At 31.7% G+C, this 19,429-nt stretch overlaps 1 protein-coding gene across 1 annotated transcript; it reads right to left on the reverse strand.

The window, feature by feature from the left end:
- Positions 1-9,814: 9,814 nt before the first annotated feature.
- On the reverse strand, positions 9,815-19,342 carry LOC134715777 (ADP-dependent glucokinase-like). The gene is made up of 5 exons (XM_063578212.1): positions 19,134-19,342; positions 14,195-14,420; positions 13,261-13,326; positions 12,297-12,713; positions 9,815-11,939 (listed from the first exon to the last, which is right to left on the reverse strand). The coding sequence occupies exons 1-5, from the start codon at positions 19,304-19,306 to the stop codon at positions 11,382-11,384; spliced, it is 1,440 nt and encodes a 479-aa protein (XP_063434282.1). The 5' UTR covers positions 19,307-19,342; the 3' UTR covers positions 9,815-11,381.
- Positions 19,343-19,429: the final 87 nt, after the last annotated feature.

Below are 19,429 nucleotides of genomic sequence, written 5' to 3' on the forward strand. Positions count from 1 at the left end.
GTTCGTGTGTGTGTGGTTTTTACTTTTTAACAGTTTATGAAACTAAACCGTTATGAAGCAGACAAGTAAAATCAAGGATCCTCCTAGCTGACATGATCCCTTTTCATGCAATAAAAGGCAACAGTAGTATACAGCTGTTTAAAACTCATAAATCAGTTTAGAGAAAAATAAATCCGGGTTATAAACGAAGCCGAGTGAAACTTATCAACTGTAAGAGGAACAACGGAGCAACCAAAAAAATACTGAAGTGCAACAAAAAAAACCATAGACTTTTGATTCCTTTTAGTTACAGAACATTTTAAGGATTAATGACAGGTTTTATGCCCAGCCAAACCTCTTGCTTATATGGTAATGTTAAAACACAAGTGTGCTCAGAACAAGGAAACTTGGCAGCTACCTATATCGATCTATATCCTTATAAAACAGACAAATAGAAATCAATGCAATAAAATGTAATGATTGAAAATACTCCCAAAAAAACCAACATAAAACAACTGCTAATCAATCAAAATTATCTAATTTTTGTTTTGTTTTCTTAATACCTTGTACTAGTCATGCAACGAAAAGTAAACATCAGTATGTCAAAGACGTCAGTAAGGTAGACCGACAAAATCTTGTACAACCAACAAACTTAAAAAGACATTTCTTCTTTTATTAATACGGAAGTAGGGAAACAAAGGCCAAATGACAATCAAGACCCTTCTAAAACACAGGACACTTAAAACACTGAAGCAAGATAAATCACCAGAAGTGCGCATGTAAGACTTAGGAAATCCTAGTTCGATAAAGTAAGATTAACTAACAAAAGTGATTATTACATGTCATACGCATGTAATAACACCAATCAACACTGAAACCTACAAACCTTCACAGCAAAACAGATGAAACTTAAAAAAAGCAAACAAGAACCTATATGGTTAAGAATGACTTTGCACTATGATTATGTTAAGAAAGTATATCATCTGTAATTAAATCAGAAAAAAAGTGTAGGGAAAACCCATAAAGAAATTCGTGCTTCATGTAAATACTCAAGCCACAACGTGACGTGCAATATGTGCAAACTGCAATATGAGTGGCATAAAAATCTGCTAAACGAACAGTAGTCATTTCTAAAAAAACAAAGTAGTCAATTTAGAAGTCATCCTTTCTAACAATGCCTTTATCAGATGATGATAACCTGACATCATGTCGACGACGCAGAAGAGTTTTCAGAAATCATAACAACATTACAACTCTTCTATGCGGTGTGTCCTAAATCGTGGTTGGAAGTGTGAATTCACATTACTATAAGACGCGTCACGGTACTTATCTATCCCACATGCATGTATTTTGGTTTGAATGTTATATTTGTTATTCTCATAGGATTTTGTCTAATGCTAATTCCGTTTCTGTGTGTGTTAAATTTTAATGTTGTGTCGTTGTTATCCTCTTATATTTAATGCGTATCCCTCAGTTTTAGTTTGTTACCCCGATTTTGTTTTTTGTCCATGGATTTATGAGTTTTGAACAGAGGTATACTACTGTTGCCTTTTATTTATACCTCAACTAAAATATTGGTATATTTTAATAATAATATTTTTTCCTCCATCAAGTTGTACACATGCGAGATTCACTTCATCATTTAACTTCAGATGTTTTTCCTTGGTATGATTTTGTTGCGCTTCCATAGCAACTGGTTAGACAATCTGACAGTAAGTGTTCCATTTTACTTGCATAATTCATAAAAGTTACTGGTGTATCATTTTCAATGTAATCTTCTGACAAAGAAGTTGATTGAACAATAGATAGAGTTGTTTTGTATGGTATTTCCTTGTTATAATAGCCAGATACTGCAGTTGTGGTAATCTAATCGTAAAGATGGTTAATAGTAGCATGCTCTTAACATTGTTGCTCTATTGTTATTCCTGGTTAACTCTTTCCATTTCATTGTTTAAAATACTGACATTGGTAGTGTTACGTTGGACATATTTACTATAAGGTACCACTAACATTGGTGGTGTTGGTATTTCCAGGTATCTTCATGCTTAATTCTGTTCTACCGGTATAAGGTAGAATATCATGTGCAATCAACTCACAAGTCTTTCAATGGAACTATCGCTGATAAAGGTTCTGCTTAAAATGGCTCTGTATAATGCTGATATGTTTTACCATTCAATTTTTTTTTGTCTCAGCAGGTGTTCAAACTTACCGTGGTGGAGTCTTTACTCTTTGGTTACTTATCTAAACATCATGACCTGACCGGTTGTAACTTCCTTGGCTGGTGGTTCTTTTCAAATTGATTCAAAGCTACTCGTAGTTCTTGAAATCCTCAATGGGGTCGTACTTTTATCCACTTATATTCCTTTTTTTGGTCTTTTTGTAGCTCAATTCCTGTCCACGCAGTATATCATGTAATATATCATTCATATTAACATCTTCGTCGTCTCGCAGTCTAAATTGCACTATAAAATTCTGCAAATAGTGAAACCTTGTTGTCTATAATTCCATATACACTGTCAGATACCTTCATTAGACGCTCCATAATTTTCTCAAATCCCTGTTTCACAATTAATGATTAACCCAGCTGGCATCCTGGATTTGCTAATTCTTTATTTATTGAATTTTAATTGCTTAACAATGACATTTTCCTCACGCATACATGTAATGATTAAAAGTTTGTTCAATGGGTTGTCCTTTTAAAAGTTGGTCGACCAGGCGCACATATGGGGTTGAAATCTAGATTCCAAAATGGAAAAAAAGGGAATATTTGACCAGGACAGAATTAAGTTTTTCCTTCCTACAAAAAAACTACGAAAAAATATTTCTGTATACTATTACTCAACGGTATATATTTACATTATTCCAAAAGGCAAGTGCCAGTGCTAAAGACTTAATACAGACTTCCAGAATAAAGGACCGGAACGTATGCACTTTTTCACCAACTTTGGAGATGATCCAGGTTCACGAATCTTCATCCCAGTTTCATAGAGTGTAAAAAGTTTTATAAGGGTCAGAATGTGGTCAACGATTAAAAAGCACAGCTGCTATATAAAAAAACAAGTCATTTCTAGACATTATTGATAATTAATACTCCAGAGATATGCCTCTTTTTTTTTCCTTAGGTACATAACCATTTAAGATATTCTCGTTTATACAAAATCGATTAGGTAATGCATATACATTTGAAGATCATATAAATAACAAAAATGCAGGATTACAGACCTGCAAACTCCTATTTATGGAGAATTGCCCCCACCTGGGTCGTGACCTGACTCTTGAAATCCTCAACTACATCAAAACTGGTATGCAAAGGAGTATAAATGAAAGATTAATAATCCTTGACATGAGATGCATTAGTTTCTCGTGAGATTTTGAAGGAATGGCAGATATGCATGAAAAAAGTAAAATCACAAAAATACAGAAAATCGAGAAAAATTCAAAACGGAAAGTATCTAATCAAATGATAAAATACATCAAATGAATGGACAACAACTGTCGTATATTCCTGATTTGGTACAGGCATTTTCAATTGTAGAAAATGTTGGACTGAACCTTGTTCTAAAGCGCCAAACATCTCACGTGTATGACAGTCGCATCAAATTCTATTATATTTACAACGATGCGTGAACAAAACAGACACAATCGGTAAAACTGCCAAAACAGGTGTACAGCAGTCATCACTATGTCATAATCTCAATTAAAACAAAAACAAACAAATATCTAACAAAGAAGCACAAAAAGCATCTATCAGATTTAAAGACCACATTCATTGCTTACTTATATATGTATTTTTAATCAACCAATAATGAATTGAAATATTAGAAATGGGTAACTGCATTCAAATCATATCTAGTGTAGCGTCGGGTGTTTGACATTAGAATGTAAACGTCACACAGGAAGAAATATAAAATAATTTTGTCGTTCAAAGTATTTTCAATAATATAATTTCACATTGAAAATGGTGGTATACAGGGCTGAATAATCAAAGTTTTGTTCGAACTTTTGTTTCAGAAAAAGACCCAGATTTATAATCGAGAAGTTCTTTAGAATTTTTAAGAATCCATATTAATACCACTATGCCAGTAAAATAATTGCTAGATCTTTAATATCGAATAAGTCGGGAAATGTTTATCATATATGCAGGTGAAGTTGGTATATTGCTACTAAGGCGGGGGAATGGATAATTTCAAAATTAAAATCGTATCGTTTGACATAGATTCTGGTACTGAGATGACTGTGTATGTCAAATTCGAGGTAGAAGTCTAAAAATGAGGCAGAGGAAACCGTGTCTCTTGTTTCCTTAATTTCTAGTTCTGGGGGATATATACTAAAGGAACCAAATCAGAAAAGTTTGGATTGTTAATGGAAAGAACATCACCAATATATCTGAAAGTGGAATTAAATAATATGGCTTCTTTTATCTTCTTGATTTTGACAAGTGTCTGAAGGAACTCAGATTCATATGAAAAGAAGAGGAGGTTGGCAAGAAGAGTCACAGTTTGTTCCCATAGGAATGGCGATAATTTGTTGAAAAAGTCTACCTCCAAATTCAACAAATAAGAAACTCAAGCGTACTGATTACTTGTTCCTCTGTGTAGCATGTGTTACCCTTTTATTCATTATTAACAAAATATGCCTTATGATATCCCAAAGTAATAAATGTATAGTGTATGCTACCATTTTTACGTTGAAAGGCAATGTTGATTATTCTTTCGGGCAATTTTTCAATTTCACATATGGGGAATGGTGGTATGAAGGGTTGAAAAATCTGAAGTTTTGATATAACTAATTTCAGAAAAAAGACAAAGATTTAAAATTATCCAGAAGTTCTTTAGAATTTTTAACAAATGGTTAACAACACTACGTGAGTAAACAGCTTCACAGTATTTCTGAAGAACCTTTTTGACTGCTGACAGAATTTTAGTCAATCTAATGGACAATTCTTTATTGGAACATGCAGATGAGCCGGCAATGTACTGTTGTTTGTACAGAATTTTGCGAAGCTAAGGTATCCAATACAAACAAGGTAAGTCCTCCAATTTGTTGTTCAATGCAATGTTCAAAATCCACTAGATTTTTTTGAATTATACCCAGAATAATAACAATTTCATTCATGTATACAAACATCTTTAATAAAAATATTCAGGACAAAGAGACATTGAAATCATCAAATTATGACACAAACTGAATATCATTTATCATAAATTATACACATAATATTTAACGACACAGAGAATTACTGTTCAATAAGTAATACTGTTTACGGATTTGTTTGGATTGATCTTCTCTGATTTCATATTCTAATATTTTTGGAACTAGTAAACTATGCTATAACAAACAGTAACATTTAAAATATTCCTAGAATTCCTAATTTTCACATAAATTTGAAATCAGTTATTCACTCTTCGAATTACAAATTGTGTTTCTAATTGTCTTCATAAGGAAACAACACACAAGGTAGGAATACAATGCTTTGCTGAGTGCAGCCTGATAAAATGGCAGAGGTTGAACCCTGAACAGTTGTGGCAAATTTGGACACAATTCAAGCTTGATTCTGTCTGAATTTGGATTGTGATAAAAAATTTGACAAACAAGTAGTATAGGGGTTTGACACAAAATAAGTGTCAAGATCTTACAAATCCATTGCACAATACTGTTCAATTTAAGATTCTTATTAAAAATTTGAAGAAAAAAAAATTTCAACCCCTTAAAAAAATTGGAACTCCAAATACAAAAATGCTAGTTTTTGGCCCTAAATATCAAGACTGTTTGGCACCATAACCCCAAAAACGAATCCAGACCTCCAACTTGTGGTATTAAACATTGCGGTACAATTTCAGAGCAATTTCAATTCTGATACACACGTTAATATACTGAAAGTAGAAAAATGCTTGTTGTGGGCCCCTTTTGGGCCCTGGATTCCAAAATGACTTGGACCATTATCACCACAATCAATCCCAACCTTCCTTTTGTGCTATTGAACCTTCATAGCGATTTCTTCGCTTAAACTAAAGTTTATTATCCGGACATCAAATGTTTCTTTGGACGAGGATGACACAGACGACGATTTCATATCATTATACGACCCCAAAAAAAAGGTTTGTGGTCATACAAAAACTGTATTCCTGACTATACAAAGCAAGCAGAAGGGGTCATAAGCCTTAATAAAACAAACTTGGTCACAGGAAACAGGAAAATGGACTATTTGCTTTTTAAACAGATTTATTCTTCAATCATTCAATGCTTACATACCAAATAACCGTTTAAGCATTTTTTTGTCATAAATTGCACAAATTACAAAGAAATTTCATTAAAAGTCAATAAACTTAAATAAGTACAACAATCATAAAAGGCTCCATGAACAGGGTATCACTTACTTGGCAGTTTTCACTAATAAAGAAAGTATCACTATATAAACGTCTTTACCTTCTTATCAATACTGGTATATAAATGATTAAACTCTTGTTCTGATGTACAACTAGTATAAATTCAATTTCCATACTTCTCATAGTAACAACAAGGGTTGAGGCAAAAAAAATGATGAAAAGATACTTCAATTATAGTTCTGATTAATTCTAAGTGAATATATCATGTATATAAAATATGCAAATGCAAATGCTGACTAAAAGAGACTTTCTCATTGAAGAATGGCTTCCTATATATATCAAAATGTAATACTATACTCAAATCAAGTTAGTTGAATTATAAGAATTATCATTTTTTAATGTGGGATAGATATAATAAAGAACTATCTCAACAAATCTTGAATAAATAATTGTTTATAAAATGTTTCAAATATTTTTATCAAAAAAGATAATAATAAATGTTCAATATAATTTAAAACTATGTAATATTGAAACTTGAACCAAATGTTTATCTATAGTGTTTTTACAAGTGTTATGACCACGGACTACCATAAGTATATATAGATGTGCTGAACACATAAGTATCAATAAAATAGTTAAGTTAAAGAAAAATGTGTGAAAATGACTGACATCTTCTTAAAGATGTTAATAAATAAATAAGAGCAAAAAATAATGATGAGGGTCATAATATATGTAGTGAGATTAAGAAGGAGAGACATGAAATAAGAGTTATCTATGATAAACAATAAATTGAAATCTAGTCTTGCACCATCTTATTTGACATATTTTTAAAACACAAAACAGAAAATAATAGACAACACATAAAAGGCAAACACATATGATTGCACACAATAACAATGCATCACCCTCAATACACCAAACTTATCTCTGTATGGTGATATGGGCTGGATTCCATGCAATGTAAAGCAATGGACAGCTGTTTTTAGATTATGGTCCAGATTTTGTAAAATGGACAATGATAGATTGAACAAAAGAGTATTTATATGGTCATATAAGTATGGAAATAAGCCAATTAAAAACTGGTGCTTCAGAGTGATGACTAAGTTTAAAGAGTATAATCTTGAACCATATTGTAACTGTGATGTATTGTTAACTAAAAATGTAATTAAGGATATAGAATGCTTAGCTGTTGATTTATATAAAACTGAATGGCATAATAAGTTGGTTTCGAATGAATATGCCAAACTTCGTACTTATAAATTATTTAAAACAGAATTTAGGGTAGAAAATTACATTTGTAAAACTATTGCAGGAAAATATAGAAGTGCTTTTGCAAAATTTCGTTGTGGTGTTGCGCCCCTAAAAATTGAAACGGGCAGGTATCAGAACCTACCTATTAATGAACGCATATGTTTTAGTTGTAATGAAACCATAGAAGATGAGAAACATGTAATTTTGAAATGTCCACTATATGCAGATTTTCGTGCTGTGTTATTTAGTCATGCTAATTCTTTTTGTCATGATTTTAATAGTATGTCAGATCATGGAAGTAATATATTGACAGGAACTCCAACAAGCGGACTTCAAACGTTTATAGAGCGATGCCGCAAAATCGTTAAGTATCTGTTTATTAACTCAACATGTCTTATGGATGCATGGGTTCCGATCAAATTTTGGGAACCTCGTGAATGATCGTAATTACGGAACATACCGAAATAACCGGATGTGTACTTAATTGTCAAGGATATGACATTTACCGACCATGTGAATGACAAATATGTCAGTTTTTACGGGTATTAATGCAGAAACGGTATCCCCGCGACTGTTTTCACCAAATAAAAAAATAAAAAATAAAAACTGAAGAGTAAAAATACTCACAAGCCATAAACATTTCATTTTAAATTGCAATCAATTTTAAAATAGTATAATAAGATTTTTATTCATGAGAGGGCCGTTGGCTGAGAGCGTAACTGTTAAATATATACATGTTAGGCTTGCAAATCATAAAATTATCATGTTAAGTAAACGGATTTTTTTTATCAGTAATTATTATCGCGTTTTACTGCTAACTTTGACAAACATTTTAATGAGGACTGGTGTTTAATGAAAGAATTTCCAACAAAAATTAAAGACATTGTTTAATTTCTGAAGGTCCAAAGGCAAATATTTCATGCAATTAAACACGAAACATAAACATAAATTGCTTAGCATAGGTGTAAGATGTTTCAGAACTGTTAAGCTTTACAACACAAAAAATAAATTCTAGTTTGGTTCCGTTGATAAAAAAAAACTGCTGAGGGCCCTTCATGACGATCGTTCTTAAATGCATCCAGAAATATTTTAAGTCATCCGTAAAAATAAATTTGTCAGACGTCAGAGTTATCTCGGACTAGGTTGAATGTTTAAGGTTTTTGAATTATGATAACATGTGTAACAATTCATCTGCATGTCTCGTAACCTGATATTGCTATTTAGAGGTCATCACACGCGTGTAATATTATTAACCTCTTTTAGTCTTTAAAACATATTTGATAAATTATAGTTAATAACATTTTACCATATTTTACTATAGAGAAAACCATAAATGTTTGTGTTACACTCGATAAAAGTTTGCAATCTTTAACTTAAAATTTGAGTTATCTGGCAATATCTGGCATCTGACACGCGCATCACATTATTTTCTACAAACACTCTACTTCAGAATCATGTAATTGTCATAATCGGATATTTCCCGATTTCCAAGTTCAAATGATTAAAACATGCTCAACAAAACTTAAATAATCTTGCCCTCTTTCCGAAAGCAGTTAATTTTCTTATGTTATTCTGTTATATGTGGACCGATTTTTTCTATCTTTTCAGCTTTGTTCATTATTTTTTGAACGGACACAGGTGTTGTTATTCATGTGGCGATTCACAAATAACCACGGGAGTTTCCGTGTTTATTTGCATTGTTAGGTAGATAAGACAATCGATATCAAATCACGTGATAAAACCAGCTTCAGTTAAAGAACAGGCGAAGGCGGCATCACAGATACCCCACAAAGGATTTATCACGTACTTGGCAAACTGAGTCGGAACCTTTTATTTTCTTAAAGAAATCAGTGGGATGGGAATGTGCTAATTTTTCGTTGGAGTTCCTGTCAATATATTACTTCCATGGTCAGATGATTATAAATTTGTATTTTTATTTAGTGATGAAAATGTTTATTTTTACACTGCCAAAATCTGCTATGATATTTTACTGAAAAGAAAATGTTTATTATATTCTTAACATTTGTTTACTTTTAAACTGTTTTATGTTATTCTTAACATTTGTATACTTTTAATTTGTTTTATGTTTTATGTTTTATACATATGTAAATGTATATACCATTTTTTATAGTCTCTCATAACTCTTTTTAGAGTGGCTCTTGTTTTATATTGTAATATGTAAAGTGTAATATTATGTAAATGTTTTAGAAGAGGTGAGACTCAAATAAAATATTGTCTTGTCTTGTCTTGTCTTACTGTTGCTGATTAAAAATATGCTTTGGAAACATATCTTATTTAAGGTAGTACCTAACACCTGAACTAAAATGAATTTGGCTTGTTTAATTTTCTTAAAATTTTGACAAAGTATTAACTTTGACCCTTTGACAAAAATATAAAAAAAATCAAAAAAAATTGAACCAACCGTTTAATCAGAAAAAATACACTGGTTATATAGCAATTTGACAAACACTTATTTTGATCATTGAGAAGCTTATAAATATTCCCTTAAGAACACAATGTCATTAAAACGTTCTTTTGATTATACAGAGTTATCTCCCTGTAGTGTTAGGTACCACCTTAACTATCAACTATAAACCATAATTTATCATTTGAATTATTACAAATATTTAATTTTTTTAAACAAACAGCTTTAAATTGATAATTAAATTGCACATGCATGAAATATATTTGAATGCTAAAGATTATTGAATTAAAGTTTAAATACTAAGTAAAATACTTTAAATTCAGAAATAATTGCAAGATTTTTATTAAAATGCATTATTGCAAATAATGCAACTGAATAAGTATCCCAATAATATGAACCTGCATTCTGATATCTGATGCATATTTATATGAAGCTTTTTCTGAAACCGCAATAATTAATCATGCATTTATGTCAATTCTTTATAATTTGCAATAATAAATGCACATAATAACATCTATATTAGCCGTTGTATATTAATACATATGCTGTATATACGCTTCTTAAAAATATTAAATATGAAAAATGTGAACATAAACCCTGAGTTACAATAAACAAGTAAACTGATTTGTTATATATAATTTGCATAAAAATATGTAAAGTACATGTACATCTTATCAGCCGTCTATTTTCACATGATTGTACAGTTTTATCTAAATGACTTTCACATATAGTTCACAAGTTTATTTTGCTATCTATTCTAATTAAAGCAATATTATAACACTTATAAGCTAGTTACACATTATATTTATCTTGAAATCATTAAAAAACTTTACTCAAATTATTCCTTTAACTACAAGAGGGTTCAAAACCCACAATTTTGTAAAAACAACCACACTACATAAACAACAAAACATACAATATCAGAATTCAATTCATTATTGCATAATGATTATGTCACCTTTTACATAGTTATTTCTGAAATCTGCTTCGATCTTCCTGTGTGATAATTATCCATCTCAAGGTACTAAAGTGATAATAACTTTTGTCAGTCAAGAAGTGAGATTACAATGGCTTCACAATGAAGAATTTAAGAAAATAGCAATAAAATGATTAACTATGGTCTCTCAACTGCAGGATCTCATCTCAGGGCTATTGCTCTTCAATGACATTTTAACCCAAAAATTTTCTTTCTTTTTCAAAATCATAGATAAAGTGTAATTGTTTTTAGAATTTGTAAAGAATCTATATGAATATGGAACATGATGTACAAAACCAATAATACAAAAACAAAACCCTCTAACATCTCTCTAAATATCATAATTGTGAATCGAGTATAATGATAAAAAAATGTTGAATGGATGGAATGAGATTGTATCCCAAAGTTCTAGTGACCATTATAATCAACTACTAAAATCAGGATTATATTCAGAATACATGAGACCTGTTGATGAAATGGCATCTCCTAAACCGACAGTTCTCAAAGGATGATTGCAAACTAAAACTGGACTAAAAACAAACTTATAACCTCCTAATTCCCATGATAAAACAGGATTAAATTCATCAAATTCTCTATCTTCATCTCCTGTAAATCGTTTAAATGTTCTAGGAATTCTTAATTTGACTTTTTCTGGTTGAATAGTTTTCATATCACATGCTTGTTCTCCAGCTGTTCTTGTTCCAGCAGCCACAGCCTCTTTACTGTTGTGCCACGCCCCTTTCACGGTTCCAATTATATGAAATGTTAATGAGTGAAAATGAACTCTTGTTAGTTTACTTTCTTGATTGTCTTCAGAATATCCAAATGTCTTTAATATCCATAAGACCATGTCTGTAACTTTGTGAATTTCGGGCTGCCCTTCTCTTTCCTGGAAATCATTTTTATGTGGACCATCTGCTGCATGTGAGGAAAATGATAGCTCTTGTTCATTTAATCCCAATGATGAAATATGTGGTGCCACCTGAAACAAATGTAAAATAACAAGATTTGTTTACCATTTAACAAGTGTGCATTTAATTAACTTAATCACAAACATTTTAATTTTTTATTTCTTTATTTTTTAATTTTTTTTATAGATTTAGTTTGTTGCACACTTGGTGTTTAATGCCAAGTTCAGCTACCTTGGCTATACTTATCATGGTGGCCAGTTTCTATTGATTGAGGAAGCTGGAAACCCAAGAGAACCACCAACCTTCAGCAGTAAAACTATTGATCCTTGTCATTTCAAATAGTCATTATATGATAATAAAAAGAATAATTACATCTATAAACCAATATAGCCTACACTTTTGTTTCTCAAAGACTAAAACATACATACCTCTTCCAAAATTTTCTTTACAAAATCTTTATGAGCCATACTAGCTAGTTCTAGATGTACTGGAAGTGTTATAGGTAATGTCTTCAATCCTTCTTTAACAACAGCCAATCTCTGGGAGAAAAACTCATCACTTTGACCCTCTAACATATGTAGACCTGACAGTAAAATAATATCAGGACTAAAATTTTCTAAATTTTCAAAAAATGTTTCCAACATGGTAGCTTTAGAATTTGATTCGTCATAGCTTGTGATGAATCTAGTTGCTACTGGAGCTGTATGTGAGCCCCAGGTCTCATCAACTTTATATTCCATAATCAGATGGATTTCATCATGAGGAATGTGACTGCTCTCAGGAATGGTAAAAGATTCTGGAAATAGCTCTTTGAGTTTTGGTCCCACTGGTCCAATGTATTGTATCTACAAAGTAATAATCAAAATTATAAATATTTACTGAGTTTAACTGAGCCACACATGTACATTTAGCAACAATTGTTTTGCCAAGAAAACCTTTTTGATAAAATTTTGATTTAAAACAAATGTCTCCCTAAATTATCTTGGACATGCATGATCTCCTCCTGTCACAACAAAAGAGGATGGTCAAGAACTACAAATGATATGTTCAGCATTTCAATTAACTGATTGCAAACAAGCACATTTTACCAATCTGTGTCCTTTATGTAAAGATGGCTATTGTGTTTCTGCAGGTTTCTTTGCATTTTTTTTCTTATATTTTCAAACTTTTTAATCTATAATATGTTGAAGAACACCTTTGGGTGCGAGAGTTTCTCGCTGCATTGAAGACCTAATGGTGATCTTCTGCTATTGTCTGTTCTATGGTCAGGTTGTTGTCTCTTTGACACATTCCCCATTTCCATTCTCAAGTTTATCTCTTTTTCAAGTAAGTTATTGTGTTTCTTTGTTTCTCTGTCTTTATAGTCAAACTTTTTTTCTGACATTATCATACCTTAACATCAGGAAACATTTCTATGATTTTTGTAGCCATTAAAGCTGCATTGCCTCCTATGTAAACCTGGAAAACAAAACAGATTATATTTCACCTTAAAATCTCAAAACCAAATTCATTCTTTAGTTGGCCTTATGTAATTTAATTGTAACCAAATGTTAAAAATAAAGCATAAATGGAAAATAAACATCCTACTCATTACACACCAATAAAGCATGATTTCAGATTTATATTTAATAGAACATGCAAAAAAATGTGATAAAGTAATGGAATTTGTATAATCTTGTAACAGCTGAATTAGATGACTAATAGTTCTTACAAGAAAATTAATAGTTTTCTGTAAAGAATCTGTTATCAAGATAAAGGTGGTAAAAAGACTTACACTAAGCTCCTGCACAATTATTAATTGAGACATAAATAGATGACAGGCCAGAAGGACAAGAACAAAATTAAGAATGTGATTTTTAAAAGAAGGGAGACAATTATCTATCTTTCTCTTTCAGAAGTAATATTACAATAGAGACATATAACTTATGATAAAATATTAGCAAGTATCCAGTATTCAAAGATACAAAACAAATTGTACTAAATTTTTCACTGGGTTCCTAAATTTTTGCTTAAAATGTCCATAGGGCATATTTCAATCTTTCATTTTGTGGAAGGATGGACCCCAACATTGAAAACATCTGTTTCCTTGATATAATACACTTCAATGAAAACATTATGAAAATTGTAATATTTAAGAGTCATCATGTAACTACATTTTCATTTCTAAATTACTTACTATTGCATTCATCTGAATATCATATCCTCCCCGAAAAGGTATTGTTAGTTTATTTTAACAAATGTAACCACACCCCCAAAAAATATTATCATTTTATTTTTAACCCTCTTATATAAGCATGATAAAAAAAAAACCACTGAAATGTTTTACCTGTAAATCATCTAATTTTTCAGCAGCATTTGTTATTTGCCTGAATACATCTTTATCCATAAAGCTCCTTTCTGCTGCAGCACCTTTGGAAAAGAAGTGAGAAAAGGTCTGTTGAAGATGGTCTAAGCTATGTAAAGTTTCGTGATTGGTCTTGTCACCTGGTTCCACATTTAAAGATTGTAGTAACTTTGTTCCTGGTACTATGTAGTCAAGATTAGAGTTGCAGCTGAAAAATATAAATATTTTATTCAAATTGATCTGAGGAGATGTGGCAGTATATATTTATAAGACTCACACCTAACTAATAAAAAAAAATCTGGAGGACAACAAACAGACACTTAATTTGTTGTCCATACAATTTGACCAGTTATTACTATTCCTATTTCAAAAGAGTATTACAAAAAAATCTGAATTTTGAGTCAATTCATAATTGAATGTAAAACTATTCCCTTTCTCTACAAACAGCACTGGATCATAAAACTTTCTTACAAGTCAAAAATTTAATCCCATTCAAAAAGATCTGTATATATTCATGCCGCTTCAATTTGACTCTTAGTTAGATATAATATTAATAGGTTGTGCATGATCAGGACTTGAAAACAATGTTAACATTAAAGAGTGAAACAATGGAGCAACTAGGAAGAATCATTTTGTTGAGCAATTCTACCCCAAAATTATAAGTACATGTATAACAAATAAAGTGTAAATTGGGTCATACATGTACATGTCAAAATGAATATCTGCATTCTGCTGAGGTCATTTGTAGGTTAATTAGATAATGTCTTGTCCAAATTACTGACAAAAAGCTAATTCATTATAACAGTTTCTTTTAGCATTTTGTAATTTTGATATGCTTTTTATAATAAGTATCATGTTATAAATCAAACATAAGAATTTGTTTCAAATTAGTAAATAAATTTGACAGGTTCTGACCCTTTAAAAGACAGATTTCAGTGTATTTAAATTATATATTACATCAACTACATGTATGCACTAGAAGGCTTGCACTAGTGTAGGATAGATTGAGATAGCTTTGTAATATGATGTCCTGTTTTTTTAGCATCCACTTTTCCATACTTAAACAAATACCTTTCAGACATGAAACTATTGATAATTTCACATTCATCTGTTACAAGTTCAAATAAAAAAAGTGCTTTCTACCTCAAGATAAAATAACAAATATTTGAAAGGACACCCTTGATAATTTCAGTCCATTTTTCCATTTTAATATGAACTTCATATATTTGTTACACCAATCACTCCATGTTGAGTGGAAGTGATTTGACTTCATTGTCTTGATTAATGTCTGTTTTTATAAATTTCTGACAAAACAGTGTCTAGATTAGAACACACAGGGACATAGTCTAACAATGAATATTACTTCCTTGTATAACTGGACTATCTATGAAAGAATAAAGGATAACAGTAAATACGTTAAGCCTATACCCTTAGGAGGTAGTCCTCCTATTCCTTTAACATTTTGTTGTTTAAGCGATTTTTTACAATTTCCAAATTTGATCTACATGTACATTTTTTGTAGAAGGGCAATAAAGTTGTCATATTTTTAAAACAATACATTTTGAAACTGTTTATGGACCATTAATTGCTAAATTGAACTTCCTGCTGTCAACATGGTTCAGTTTGTCAACTTTAAAAAAAAAAGAAGGTAGAAATCCATACCTTTTTTTTTTAACTTCACAAACTGAACAATCTTGACTATGAAAGGGTCATAAGGTTGTTAAAATCACAACCTCAGGTAGCATTTGAGAGGGGTTCTGATCCCCAAATCCCCATACCTGCCAACTTTTGAAAATGCCCATGGGGGTTTTAGCGGGGGACAACAATTTCAAAGTTTAAAATTCTTTGCGACGACTATTTTGCGCGTGCTGTTTTGTAGTCTAGAAAAAGTGTCATATTTGCATGATTTGTAAGATGAGCTTACATCCCTTTTTTTAAGTTTATTTGCATGATTCTAGTTATTATATCAGCAGAAAATATGAACATGTAGCTGTAAGACCAGGAATTATTTTCATGTGTAAGGATACTAAATAGTTGTTGACTTTTCCAATTTAAAATTATACACAAAGAAGGACCTTTATCAGGTTGGGAACAACACATAGGGATCCCCCTCAATGTTAGGACATTAAAAACCACTTTTAAAGTACAAATGAGCACACATTCATATGCATATTATTTGAAGAAACTTTTCCCAAAGAACTATACATCTTATGACCTATCTGGTATTATATGGTCAACACATGTCCAAGAATTTTGATATGTTCTTGGCCTTATATCTTCTTTATTATTCAAAATAATAGGACTCTTCATTTAGAAAAGCTGTTCCAAATATAATGTCAGAATTTCCCATTTTAAAGTTAATAAATCTACATTTTTCTATTTTATTTTTTACAAGAGTGACCCCTTGACTAAGGGTAGTCCCTCATTTAAGGGATTCCTCATGTTGATCATGATGTTGGTATGGGGGTCCATGTGAAAAATAATGAATAGTACATTATACTTTAAATGATTGAATACATACATGAAAGTATGTTACAGCAAGTGTATATGTAATGTCAATAAATTAGTGAATTTATTATATTCATGGTACTACTGCATCATTGAAGTTTGTCAATCAGCCATGCTTTTATTCTTATTCTGTGTAAGAACCTCCTTGCAGTTGAAAAATCATTTGCCATGTTCATGTTTTTACATCAACAAACAGTGGAATACAACACAAGTTCAATATCTAGCATGTTACAACAATCTTGAGAGAAAACGTTTTTGATTGGCTGATTAATTTGATCATGAGAAACACACAATTTGATTGGCTGAACACGATTTTCCTCCATTAGACACAGTTCAAAATCGGGAACAACAATATTTTTCGTGTAGATTTTCACCAAATCGTGTTTTAGAGGGTTTTTCAGGAACACGATCGTGCAATCGTGACTAAGGGTCAAAATCGTGTAGTACACGCCTAAATCGTGAAAGTTGGCAGGTATAAATCCCGGGTTTAAAAACCCAAAATCCCGAAATCTTGGGCTTAAAAATATGAAATCCAGAGGTCCCGAAATTCGAAAAAAAGAATTCCCGGATCCCATAAGGGTCAATCCCAAAATCCCGAGCTTAAAAACACCTGATCCCGGAGTCCCGATAAAGGTCCTATCCCCCCTCATTTGAGCAAAAGGGTTAAATGATTTTTGAGGTATTACTTTCATATTTTAAAATTTCTCTAACTTAATTGTGAAACCAAACAATGGATGCTGTATATATAGAAGATAACAAAGGAGGATTTAGGGGGTAGGGCCCCCTTTTTGGGAAAAATTTTTGTTGCTTATATAGGGAATCACTGAAACGTGACTGAAGCGGGCTCCCTCTAAGGTCAGTCAGTGGACCCCCACTTATGAAAATTCCTGGATCCGCCACTGGATAACACTTTGAAATATTTGGCTGTATTTGTGTCAGATGACACTTGATATGCCTACAAATAATTTTCTGATGACAGACAACCACTTTTTAATTGTAATGTAAAATATTTTAAATTGTGACATTAGACAATCAACATAAATGACATCCTTGTTCAATTGGTCTTGACTATGATACATAAGCACTGTGAAATATGTATAAAAGGACAAAGGCACCAATTTGAGAGTTGTCAATGTAAATTTTATCACTTAGTGGGTATATAGTCCGAGATTACTGTGAAAACTGTCTAAAATTGAGAAAATAAAGGGTGGCAGGTAGGTAAACTTACATATAGAGATACAATGTAAACAGATAAAATAAAAATGAACAAATTGATACCAAATTTATATAATTCCAAGGCTGTCCTTTGGCAACAGAACAGACAAAGCAGCACAATTAATTTGGTTGGGCAAATATCCACGTTTTTATATGGGATGAGCTCTGACGTCCCACGGCCCAAGCTTGTCTGGCAAAACAGCCATTGGACGTCAGAGTAATCTCGGACTAGTAAGTACATTTGTAAAGTGATAGACCAAATTAAATGTATCTGTCGTTCAAAAGTGTTTTTTTTGGATGGTGCTTTTGTGACCACCATCCCCCCAAAAAAGAAGCTTTTAGCACCATCCTAAATAAAGCTTTTGAAGGACAGATAAATGTAATTGGGGGGTGGGTCTTTTCACCACCGAACACCACTGCACACCACCGAACACCCCAAAAACTACAAACCACTAAGAAAAACTGTGATATTATACAATAAAACGATAAAAACAAATTAGATTACGTATCATTTAATCAATTTTCAGATTTTTGTGGGCATCATTTTTATGTTAAAATCGATAATCAATATAAGGAAAAACGTCTCCGGATTCATCACTCCGGAATTCATTGTGGGTGTTATTAAAATAATAAATTTCAAATATATTCATAAATACAATGTAGTAATCAGTTCAAGTATCCTCGATCTCTGTTCTCGGTTAGATTTTGATATTTGTCTCTTTTCTTATTATTTGTACAACTATTTCAGAAGAGATAGAAGAAGACAAAAATATATTTGAAGTGTCCATGGGGGGTCTGTGAAGTTCAAAAAGTGGGGTGTTATAGTCTCTCCCTTTCTGTGTTGTGTAGATATTTGGACTCTTCATCTTCTGGTTTGTTGAATTAATACCTTAAATATTATATTTAAGTAACATTTAAAACGATAAAAAACAAATAATACACTTTTGGGGTGTTCGGTGGTGTTCGGCGGTGTGCAGTGGTGTTTGGTGGTGAAAAGACCTACCGGTAATTCGGTCTTCTATAGTGAGAGCTCAGAGGGTGCTTACATTTTGCGTGTGAATAATTTCACCAAAATTGGTCATCATTCATGACTGTCATATCATAGCATGCATGCTCTTAGAAGTATTTTCTGCTGATTTAACATATGATTTGTCAGATAATGTAAGCTTTAATTTGTGTAAACTAATGATTTCCTTACCCAACGACAAGTCTTTGGAATTTTTTCGTTGGAGGCTTAATGATTTTTTGCCAGGCGATGACAATTCTTGTTTCTGTTGGATTGACTACTTCTACCACTGTTGGGAACCATTTTGAATATAAAACAGCCAGAAAAATAACCACTAGAGCTACAGATAAAGTTTTGGGAAACATGATGCCAACTCAACATTCATTAACCGGTGCCCAACAACACCCCGCCGGAAAATAAAACAATAAAATATAATCCGCTGGAAAATCGCATCTTTCTAATATTCAAAACCATTTTTCATAAACTGT

This window comes from Mytilus trossulus, chromosome 4 (assembly GCF_036588685.1).
Source record: "Mytilus trossulus isolate FHL-02 chromosome 4, PNRI_Mtr1.1.1.hap1, whole genome shotgun sequence".
In the NCBI taxonomy this organism is placed as follows: domain Eukaryota; kingdom Metazoa; phylum Mollusca; class Bivalvia; order Mytilida; family Mytilidae; genus Mytilus; species Mytilus trossulus.